Source organism: Protopterus annectens, chromosome 17.part0 (genome assembly GCF_019279795.1).
Source record: "Protopterus annectens isolate FY-2018-M chromosome 17.part0, PAN1.0, whole genome shotgun sequence".
Lineage (NCBI taxonomy): Eukaryota > Metazoa > Chordata > Ceratodontiformes > Protopteridae > Protopterus > Protopterus annectens.
This window is the reverse complement of record NC_056751.1, coordinates 648,250,979-648,263,234: the sequence shown is the minus strand read 5'-3', so window position 1 is coordinate 648,263,234 and position 12,256 is coordinate 648,250,979. Positions and strand designations below refer to the sequence as shown.

The window sequence follows — 12,256 nt, the reverse complement described above, 5'->3', positions numbered from 1 at the left end:
TTTCAGGGGTGGACCATGGGTGGACAAATTAGATTTTAGAGAGCTTTGTTGGCAAATTAAATGCATTAACTAAACCTTGTTTGAATGATGGTATTAGTTTAACTAGTTATTTGAAAATGCATTCTTACAAAGTTTAGGAAAAATGCTAGCACTTGGAGAGGTTTTTAAAAATTAAGTTTATGTATAAATTGTTTAAATATTTTATTTACAGTTATTAGGTTTACATGTCATTGTTATAAATTAATATGAGTGTGATTTTGATATTTAATATGGTTGGGTTTTCATTGGGTCATTTTATCACATGATTTGATTGTATGAGGTATTTAAACGTGTTTTTTCAAGACGAAAGCGCTAAATAAAGCTGTGTTTTACATAAGGCTGGAGTTTTGTCTGGATTTGACCTTAGCGTGCAGTTTTGTGCTGGTTCTTGGTTTGTGAAGTCTAACATGTCAGAGTACCTCACTGACCCTGTTCAAGTACAACCATGATGAGTGGATGGGAAACCACATATTTGTCCCAGGGGTTCCACCTTTGTTTCTCATTGACAGGGGCAACAGATGCTGACTGAGGTTTCTTTTTTGGGGATAAATCCTTGGCTAGGCTTGTAAGGGCCCCAGGACCATTAGCTTAGTAAACTGCTATGATTTATGTATGTGAGAATTTGAGTGTAGATATCTTTTCCTCTCTGTGTTCATATTTCTTAGCCTTTAAGCCAATTGTTTTTCTTCAGACATTTAAAATGAAGTGCTTGTTAAAGGTTATCCCTGACCAGGAGTGGAACTGTGGAAGGTGCAGGGCAGCAAAATGTATGGAATATGCCACCTCAAACCAGACCAGTCACTTTATGGGGAATGAGATTTCATTTAATAGCCTAGACAGTGGAGATAGAGTAGAATGCCACAATATACTGAATAATGGGCAAAAAGAACTGGTATATACCTACATGGAAAACAATCAGCACTTTAGGATTGTTTCAGAAAGTCGATGTGCATGTGACTGTCCAACTTTGCATTGCTATATATTTGCTGATCTATTATTTTGTATGTGCATTTCTCCTTACAACGTTTTATTCCTTGTTTCTTGACACTTCTTGCTTGTGCACTGATGCTAATATTTTTACTCACCTCCACAATAATCCAGTTTATTTTCAGTCATGCCCTTTGCCAGTTATTGCACATAAAGCATGTATATCCACAAGTTAACTTTTTTTTTTCTTTTTCAGGACCGTCGAATTGACGAACTAACTTTACTATTAAACCAGTATTTAAGGATAAAAGACAAAATAATAACTGCTCATGGTAAGGCTTTAACAATGCAGCACTACCAAAACTGTTACTTTTATCATAGAATTATTGACAACACCGGATGGGTAGAAGTCATGTTACAGATAATGTGCCGCTTACATTCACAATAGATGGGAAGTTTTACAAACTACCCTGGAATGCAGCCTTTTTTTTGAGTACTTGCATCTAGTGTACAATGCTAAATTGTAAATTATGTCGGAGTGTGGTGACAAAAGTTTGCACTCTTAAAATTTCATTATGGCGTGCACAAAAAAGCTGCCGTATGCAATTTTATTTTTTATCTATCATTTGTTGACCAGGTTAGTCCAACTAAATTAGTAGCCTGTTTACAGGGGAGGCCCAAGGTGGTATTTATTTTGCTAGGGGAAAACTTGGGTCTGGCCATTGTGGAACTTCCCCTACTCTTTGCAATAGGGGGAAGAGACTTGGTGTTACACATCCTGACTTGCTGTTTCCTGTCCAGACATGGAGACAGCCAGGAGGAACAGGCAGAAACATGACTGCTGATAGCCAAGGCAATTTAGAAAGTTAAATGTGCTGAAAATGAAGAAAAAATGGTAGAATTGCTACCAGAAATGTTTTCAGGCAATGTGGGAGCACAGACATCATTGACCACTGATGGTGAGGAGATTGGGAAGGAGATGGAGGTAAATGCAGTGGTGAAGATGGAGTCAGAATAACATTTCCAGAAAACCCTGTTAGAAACGGCAGAAAAATGTTATTTTAACCCTCCAGTCAGTAGGGTTGTTGGATGAGTATCTGGAGGGGCTAGTTAACCAGAGTGAGCCAGAAAGTAGAACTGCTATATTCTGAAGTGACATTATGGAAAATATACAACAGGGAGAAAAAAAAGAAGGAAAAAGCACCAGAGAAAGTTCCAGAAAAAAGTGCTATACTCAAAAGGTGGAAGAAGGAGCTAAGGAAAAGACAAAGAGATGAAGGAAGTAAAGAAAAAATATGTTTGAGAGAGCAATAAAATTTTAAAAAGGCCTGGACAGATATGAGGTATGGGACAATGTTATTGCATCTCTGGGATTAAACGCTGAAGAATTAAGAGCTTTCATTTTAATTAGCAAAGAAACATTTTATGACTTGTTTTTTTAAACTGGTCAGGCTATGGAAAACTTTTGTGGGGTGTGTGAAATGAGAAATCAGACTTTCCATGGTCAGAGTAAGTTCTGCAAACCTTTTTCAGGCAAACAAAAAAGAAAAAAAAATCTCGATTCATTTTAGAACTGATGTGCAAGCAAAAGAACTGAGAGAGTATTTGTTGAGAATACGTAAGTAAGTGGTGGACACTAAAATCTATCATGAAAGAAGATTATGGACTGGGAGTTGGGAATTTGGAATAATTTTAAAAATGGAAAGTGATACACATACATAGTATTATTAATGTACATGGCAATAGAGGTTTTGTGAGGTGCAGAGGGCAACCAAACAATTATTTTTGTGAAAAAAGTGATCATTTAAGTAATGAATATTAAAAAAGATGTTTATGTGGTCAGACAGGTCATAATGCAAAAGGAGAGAAGGTAGCACCATACTTATGTAAGATAGTAAAAGAAGGAAAGTTAATGGGAGAATTAAAAAATAAAGAAGGGAAATAAGTTAAAAAACAACAAGGAGAAATATATGAAATAAAGAATTATGTATTAGATTTATGTAGTAAAAAGAAGTTGGTATAGAACAAATTTTAAAATGGTGAAAAATTAAATAAGGAAGATAATGAATATTTATAGAGAAAAATAAATATAAATGAGCTGAATGACATTTTGAAAGGTATTTATGTTAATTCAGGTACAGTTTTGGACAAAATTAAATATAGTTATGTATAAAGAAATGTATGATTGGCAAAATGGTGTTTATAGAAGTAATAAATGAGTAACTAGAAAGCAAAATTAAGTATAAAGAAATTTGTACATATGTGATAACATTTATTTTAATGGTAGGAGATGAAGATGAAAAAAAAACTGGAGACCAATTACACTGAGTAACCCAGATTATAAAATTTTTATGAGAATAGTAACTAAAAGACTACAGTGTAAAATAGAAAGATTAGATTATCAAAATTTGTTTGGGAGAAAAGGAAAGGGAACTCAAGACCTATTGTGGGTAGTAAGGGAAGTAATTGATACTATTAATAAAAAAGTGGAAAAAAAATCATGGTAGGTGATGTCAGTAAGGAATATTCAGTATAAAGCATTATGGGAAAATTTACAAGCATACAATATAAGTGAAAAAATATTACAAGTAATTAAATCACTATATGAAAAGAATTATGTGAAATTGAACGTAAATGGTTGAATTGAGGAAGGTTTTAAAATGGAGTGTAGTATAAAGCAAAGATGTGCAAGCAGTCTGTTCTTTGCTTTAATCATGAACACAGTAGTAATATAAATTAATAACATGTCAAGTAAGGGTGGATATAGAATGATTGAGGAGATGCTATTACTAATAACGTATACTTTGATACTGCAAAACCACACAAACTAATAATACCACCAGAAGGAATAAAACACCAATCCACGAAGTATCCTTTAGCGCTTTCGTCTTTAATAAAAACTTCATCAGAATAAATAACACCATAACTAACCGTCCTTATATACATAAAACAATTAATGACATCATAATTAATTACCCTAAATACACAGTAATTGTATCACATTCATAAGTGTAAAAATGTTACATTCATAAATATAAAAGTAAAAATATCACTTCAAAATTCAGAATGTTTTGTAAATAAATGAATTAGATAAATATATTTATATTTGTAAGTAACCTTCAGCTTTTAATCTTAAAATAGAACTAATAGAGATGTTACAATTCAAACCTGGTTCTTGTGTGGCATTAGTTCTTAACTGCCACCTAAGTTCCTTAGCCTCCAGGTAGTCATTAAGAGGTCCGCCTCTTTCACCTAAAATAATTTGTTCTATAATGCAAAACTTAAATTCATGTCCTGCATTATTTAAAATATGTACAGCCAAGACATTTTTCATATCTTGTTTCTTGATGTCATAGTAATGTTGGTACATTCTACTTCTCAGTGCATTAATCGTCTTGCCTATATAAAAACTAGGGCATTGGAAACACTTGGCTAAATAAACCACTGTCTTACTATTGCATGAATATTTTATCTTATATACATATTTCCCATAATTTGGAATATAAATCTCAGTTCCCTCCATAATATGTTGACATTGCATACAAAAACCACATTTTAACATACCTTTCTTTCCATCATAACTATCCTGTGACTTCTCTATCATCTTTTTCAAGGTTATATCTTTTTTATATACAATGTTGGGTATCTTACCCACTACTTCTATGTATTCCTTATTCATATTAAATACATTCCAATTGTGTTGTATAATATGTCTAACCTCTGTAAATTGCTGGTTATATCTAAAAATTCCAGCTTTTTTGAAAGATTTGGGTACTGTACCCCCCCACTTGGTTGGTCAACTGCAGTACCTTTGCCTAATAATGGAAAAAAATAACCATTATTTCTCTTAAGAATTACTTCTTGTAATGTGTTTTCTACAAACCCCAAAGGGTAACCTCTTTTTACTAGCATATCAGTAAGGATGTCGATTTGATCCAAAAATTCACAATTATTTGATATCATCCTGGCTAGTCTTACCCCTTGTCCTTTTATTAATGCCTTCTTTTGATGTAAAGGATGAAAGCTTTCAAAATGCAACAAAGTGTTTGAGTAAGTAGGTTTTCTATATATGGTTGTCTCAAAACATTTATCCAAATTATTTTTGCTAATGGAAATATCTAAGTAATGTATTTTGTCTGATGAGGTAGTACATGAAAATTCTAAAAAATTCTAAAAATCAGTGCTTTCATTAAAAAACACCAAAAATTGTTTAAGCATGTCTTCACTGTTATTCCATAAAATAATAATGTCATCTAGGTAACGACCATAATAGGTCCAATATTTTGCAAAGGGACTCTTAAATATGTATTCCTCTTCCCAAAATGCTAAAACAATATTAGCAAAAATAGGGGCACATATTGCCCCCATAGCAACTCCCTTATACTGTTTAAAAAGCTGTTCTTCAAATACTATTACATTAGTTTCCAAAATTAACTCCATCAAGCTTCTAATAGTTAGGATACGATCATGTGAAAACCTAGTATGATGGCACAAAAATGTATAAAACCATTCAATGCCAATGTTGTGTGGAATTACTGAAAACAAATCCTTCACATCTATTGTTACAAAAATCAGTGTTTCATCATACATGTTCCTATTGATTTTTCTTAATAGGTCCCAAGAGACTTTCAAGATACAATTACAGTCTAAAAGAATATTTTTGAGTTGTATATCTATAAATTTGGCAATGAAATATGTCTTAGATGCTTTAGCATCGACAATGGGTCTAAGGGGAGGATTTTCTAAATCTTTATGAATCTTTGGAATTCCAAAAATTGTAGGTGTTTTCGGATGTTTCACATCCATGAATGAATACTCCTCTAAGGATATTTGTCTATTCATAAGAAGTTCTTCCAGTAAAATATCTACCTTTCTGTATAGAATATTCTTCTCATTAATGCTAATTTGACAATATGTCTCAGAATGTAAAATACTTAATAGTTTGTCAATATATGAGTTCTTATTCATAATGACCAACCCACCCCCTTTGTCTGGTTTCAAAATTCTTAAACATTTATTATTGCACAACTTATCTATTAACTCTCTCTCCTTTATATTAAAGTTTTTTGTTATTTTGTCATGAGTGTGTGCATTATGCCTTGTACGTTTAAATGTTTCCCTGATGTCATATTCGCACAGTTTTTCAAAGATCTGTATAATAGGACAAAGGGGAGGGTTAAATACACTTGGCCTTTTGTTAAGATGTGTATTACTACTTACTAATGGACTGTCTTTAAAGCAGAATTGAAAATTCAATTTTCTTGTATATAGCTTTAAATCAATTAAAGTATCATCCAAAGAAGCTCTATTGTTTGGGACAAAAGATAAACCTTTGTCAAACACATCTGCAACATCATTGTGAAGTATAGTATCACTGTAATTGTATATTTTAAAGTCATTGCTTTTGTTACATACAATTTCCACTGAACTGTTTCCAAAATTAAAGTCATTTAACACATCAAACTCATCAAATACATGCGTTAATATATTCTCCCCCTCCCCCTGTATTTGTTGTTGTAATAATTCATACCCCCTCTCTGGTTCCTTAGTCGCTCTGACCTCCTCAGAGGGGGGAATTCTAAAAGGTCAGGGTCAGTCTGCCCATCATCATTAAATTCAAAATCATTGTTTTCACTGTTGTCATAATAGTTTTTGCCCTTAAATTGGCTTCTAGGTGGGGGCGGGTATGCTCTATGTTGTGCATACTCCTTTTCATCTCTTTTTAGTTTACCTTCCTTCTTGTATTTTAAGTCAGCAATATAAGAATCAATACTTTTAAAAATGTTATCATACTGCAACTTCTTAACATCAAACAATAAGTCTGCTTTAATACTGTTGTTAATACTTTTAATTTTGTCAAGTAAAGTTACCATTTTCCTGTCATTATCTTTGATAAGACATTCCAAAAATTCACAACCATGGCGATTAAACATTTGAATGAGTTCCAAAAATAAGTCAGAGTCCTTGTCAATTCCTGTGGGATAACGCCATAATCGAAGCCCTTTAGGTATCTGTTCCCTCCGTTTGCATTCGCGCAAATAGCTGTTCTCTAATTGTAACTTTCGATAGTCTTTGCTTAATGTTTGAAACAGGTTTAGTTGTTTATCCAATGTACCATTTGCTTCGGTGTTGTTAATTTGCGCCGAACGCCATTCGCGTTCCCCTTCAAGCCATTGACTGAGAGATCTGCGTTCGTTACCGGAAGTGTCCCTCCTAGATATGCTCGGGTTACCAGAAGTCCGTTCATTATCTCTACCCGGAAGAGTAGGGTTTGAAGATTGAAGCCGTTGAGCTGGTGTAATACCAAACATACTGGAATCACCCTCAGCAAAGCTAGGGCTTGCGACCTGAAAATTAGAACCTTGAGGGTTGTTATTAGAGTGAACGCTGTCCTTTCGCTGGCTCAGCTTCTCCACAAGCTGAACAAGGTTAGCAACAGTGATGTTCAAAGTATTCAGCGAGGTTGCCAAAGACATAACAGTAGGTGGATCCGCTCCATCTACTACTTCCATATTACGCCAAACCATGTAACTGCAAAACCACACAAACTAATAATACCACCAGAAGGAATAAAACACCAATCCACGAAGTATCCTTTAGCGCTTTCGTCTATTTTTGCTAATATTGTTTTAGCATTTTGGGAAGAGGAATACATATTTAAGAGTCCCTTTGCAAAATATTGGACCTATTATGGTCGTTACCTAGATGACATTATTATTTTATGGAATAACAGTGAAGACATGCTTAAACAATTTTTGGTGTTTATTAATGAAAGCACTGATTTTTTAGAATTTTCATGTACTACCTCATCAGACAAAATACATTACTTAGATATTTCCATTAGCAAAAATAATTTGGATAAATGTTTTGAGACAACCATATATAGAAAACCTACTTACTCAAACACTTTGTTGCATTTTGAAAGCTTTCATCCTTTACATCAAAAGAAGGCATTAATAAAAGGACAAGGGGTAAGACTAGCCAGGATGATATCAAATAATTGTGAATTTTTGGATCAAATCGACATCCTTACTGATATGCTAGTAAAAAGAGGTTACCCTTTGGGGTTTGTAGAAAACACATTACAGGAAGTAATTCTTAAGAGAAATAATGGTTATTTTTTTCCATTATTAGGCAAAGGTACTGCAGTTGACCAACCAAGTGGGGGGGGGGGTACAGTACCCAAAGCTTTCAAAAAAGCTGGAATTTTTAGATATAACCAGCAATTTACAGAGGTTAGACATATTATACAACACAATTGGAATGTATTTAATATGAATAAGGAATACATAGAAGTAGTGGGTAAGATACCCAACATTGTATATAAAAAAGATATAACCTTGAAAAAGATGATAGAGAAGTCACAGGATAGTTATGATGGAAAGAAAGGTATGTTAAAATGTGATTTTTGTATGCAATGTCAACATATTATGGAGGGAACTGAGATTTATATTCCAAATTATGGGAAATATGTATATAAGAAAAAATATTCATGCAATAGTAAGACAGTGGTTTATTTAGCCAAGTGTTTCCAATGCCCTAGTTTTTATATAGGCAAGACGATTAATGCACTGAGAAGTAGAATGTACCAACATTACTATGACATCAAGAAACAAGATATGAAAAATGTCTTGGCTGTACATATTTTAAATAATGCAGGACATGAATTTAAGTTTTGCATTATAGAACAAATTATTTTAGGTGAAAGAGGCGGACCTCTTAATGACTACCTGGAGGCTAAGGAACTTAGGTGGCAGTTAAGAACTAATGCCACACAAGAACCAGGTTTGAATTGTAACATCTCTATTAGTTCTATTTTAAGATTAAAAGCTGAAGGTTACTTACAAATATAAATATATTTATCTAATTCATTTATTTACAAAACATTCTGAATTTTGAAGTGATATTTTTATTTTTATATTTATGAATGTAACATTTTTACACTTATGAATGTGATACAATTACTGTGTATTTAGGGTAATTAATTATGATGTCATTAATTGTTTTATGTATATAAGGAGGGTTAGTTATGGTGTTATTTATTCTGATGAAGTTTTTATTAAAGACGAAAGCGCTAAACGTATACTTTGATGATATTGTAGTAATAGCAAAAAATAAAGTCTGGATGGAAAAAAGTAATGAAACATTGAGTACACATTGACGAAAATTGGCTTAAGCTTAAAGGAGAAAAGCTAAGGATTTGGGTTTGAAGGTATTACGATGTGTGGAGTATAATGAAAAGAGTATAGATATTTTAGGAATAGTATTTGGAAGGACAGAATACAGACATGAATAATGGGATAAAGTTATTAAAGGAATCAAAGACATGATCACATTCTGGAAAATTAATAGGTTTTCATACAGAAAGAAACCATATTTAATAAACACCACAACAGGAAAAATAGCTTGTATTGCAAATGTTTATATGATGCCAGTGAAATATGAAAAAAGTTATGCAGGCGATTTTTTCATTTATTTGGGGGTCATGATTGAACCCTGTTAAGAGGGAAATTTTGTGTATGAAAGATCAAGGGGGATTGGGGCTGATAAATCTGATTGTGCGTGCAGGCATGCAGGCCCTCTAAGTATGTATAAAGTACTTAAAGGAATAATGAAAAATAAGATTTGACAGAAACACTACTGTATTGTAAATATAGAGACATTTGGGAAGAAATTGAAATGAAAAAATTTGTTTTTAATGAAGAAATGGAAGAATTTTACAGTAAAATTGTAATGTGGAAATTAAAAAAAGAATGCGATAGAAAAGAACAGAAAAGAACGGTATGTTAACATTATGATATCCTTTTATTTGGTGGATCCATGGAAAGAGAGCTACATAAGAAGAAAGCAATGATATGATACATAAATTATAAAAAAATTAAAGAATGCAATGAATTTTTGTGGAAGTTGACCATAGGAAAATTACCAGTGGGGGCAAATATGTCATACTAGAGAAATCAAGATAGAATATATAATAAATGTAAAGAACTGGAAACTACACAACATATTTTTTTAATGTGAGAGAATTCAAAAACTGTGGAAAGAAGTATGTAAACATGATTTGATTCAAAGTTATTTAAATTTTGAAATGTTAAACACTGATATGGTAAGAGTATAGGTTTTATAGGACAAGATCCCAGAATGAAGCTAAGAAAATGGACAAAATCATATCCATTGTAACATGGATTATATGAAATGAAAGACTTAATGAAATCAGATACAGTGGAAAATGGACATTGACAAAAATACTGGAAAATATGGTTTTGGTTGTGGGTAAAAAAGGGGGGAAACAGTGGAAATATCAATGTATAGAATGATGTTAATATATGTAAATATTGTAAATATGTAAAATATGAATTGTACATATGTATACAATTAAAAAAAACATATACTTTGTTGAGAGTGGGACCCATTTTTCAGGAGCACTGTCTGTTTCTATGCGAGGCACAAAGGTGGCCTGGAGAAACAGAGGCAGATGGAGAGAGAAGGAGATAATGGGGTGGCAAGAGAAATGGAAGAGAAAGCAAATATCATGACTAGAAAATGTATGCAGGATTCTGAGGAGATGTTACAGCAAAATCTGTTTGATATTGATAAGTCAGCAAATGAATAGTGTATAATTACAACCCTCCAGTCTAGAGGGTTATGGGATGATTTACTAAAAAAAATGGTGATGTAGAGTGAGCCAGAAAATGAAGGAGATATTTCCTGGGGGATATTATGGAGAAAATACAAAAAGAGGATGTAGACACAATCCTAAAGAATAGTGGTGAGATGGAAAAGAAAACGTTTGCAGAGAAAGAAATTAAGGCCAAAGAGAAGAAGCAGAAAAAAGGCAGAAGAAAATTAAAAATGGTAAAATAAAATGTGGTAAGGATTCAAACTAACAAGTGGACAGGTATGAAGTGTGAGACAGTTTAATAGCTCATTTGGGTATAAAGGCACACAAGGTAAGAGCATTTATTCATGTTAACAGAGACATTTTGTGACATTATATTTGAGGCTTTTTTTTCCAATGGAACCATTTCTTGGAGAATATGAAAAAAGAAAGACTAACCCATGAAATCTTATGTGATAAAAGCATTTAACAGGGAAACAAAAAAGGAAATGTGTGTACAATTTCAAACAGAGGTAGAAAGAGAGACTTTGAAAGCACATTTGAAAATGTGATGTAAAGAAGTACTAGACACTGAAAAAGTTTGATAAAGGGGTTTATGAACTGGTGGCTGAGATTGTAACGTATTAAAAATAGAGAAAAATATACATGTACCAAACATGGTAAATGTGGAGGGAAATAGGGGTGTCATAAAACACTGGGGACAATCCAAAATGTTTATACCCCCCCCCAAAAAAAAATGACATTTGATAAGTAACTGTGATAAAAGAAAATGTTATTTGTAGAGAAATGGGACATGATGCAAAATAAATAAATGCATTCAAATGTTATAAAATGTAACAAAATTGGACATTTATGGGTGGATTGCAACAATGAAAATAAGAGTAAAGGAGGAAGGAAAAAGAAGAAAATGAACAAAGAGAAGTACAAGAAGCAGCAGAAACAGAATAAAAATCAGATGAGAAAAAATACAGGACATAAAAGGTTCCAAAATAATTGATGAAGAAAATCTAAATTGGGAGGTGGTAAAAGAAAAGAATTCTGTTGGTAAAAGGGTAAAATAAAGGAAAAGAAGGGTTAAGTGCAAAAGAAAAAAAAGATGGAAAATAATACATATAGGTAATGATTCAAGGTTATATTGGTTAAGATGTATGACTCCGACACTAAGTACAGTATTTGATTCTCATCTTTGGGAGAGAAATTGGCTGGGCTTACAATGGCCTATTAAGAAAGCTAGCCTACGAATTAACTATGATCTTATGAAACCATGAATGTAGGGAAAATGGAAAGAGTGCTTTCTGTAAATGTGCATAGTCGTAAGAATATAGTAATATAAACAGAGATTCTGGAATGGTGTAGTACATGTGATGTGGATGTAATTATATTAGAATACACAAGATTTGTAACAAATGAAGAAATCTTACAGAGAAACGATAATCTGGAATATGGGAAATGATAAATAATCTGGGATACCTGTATTCTGTAGAAATACAATAAAATACTAGATGGAACTTTAGCAAAAATTGGTAGATTAACCATCATAGATTTAAAATGGAAAGTAGTGTATAGAATTATAACACTGTGTGCTTATTACAGTTGTAAAGGAAAAGAAAACTTGTTTCCTCAGATTTTAGACTATGTAGTAATAAATGTACATGTTATAATAACAAGGGA

The 12,256-nt window shown here is 32.6% G+C and overlaps 1 protein-coding gene across 1 annotated transcript in view; it reads left to right on the top strand.

Annotated features, from left to right (window-relative positions):
• PPFIBP2 (PPFIA binding protein 2) overlaps positions 1–12,256 on the top strand; it is a gene marked incomplete in the record, with an annotated part of 2,221,164 nt that overhangs the window by 1,832,114 nt on the left and 376,794 nt on the right. The window contains 1 exon segment of the mRNA XM_044058974.1: positions 1,223–1,298. Within this exon segment, the coding sequence (XP_043914909.1) occupies positions 1,223–1,298 (76 nt within the window).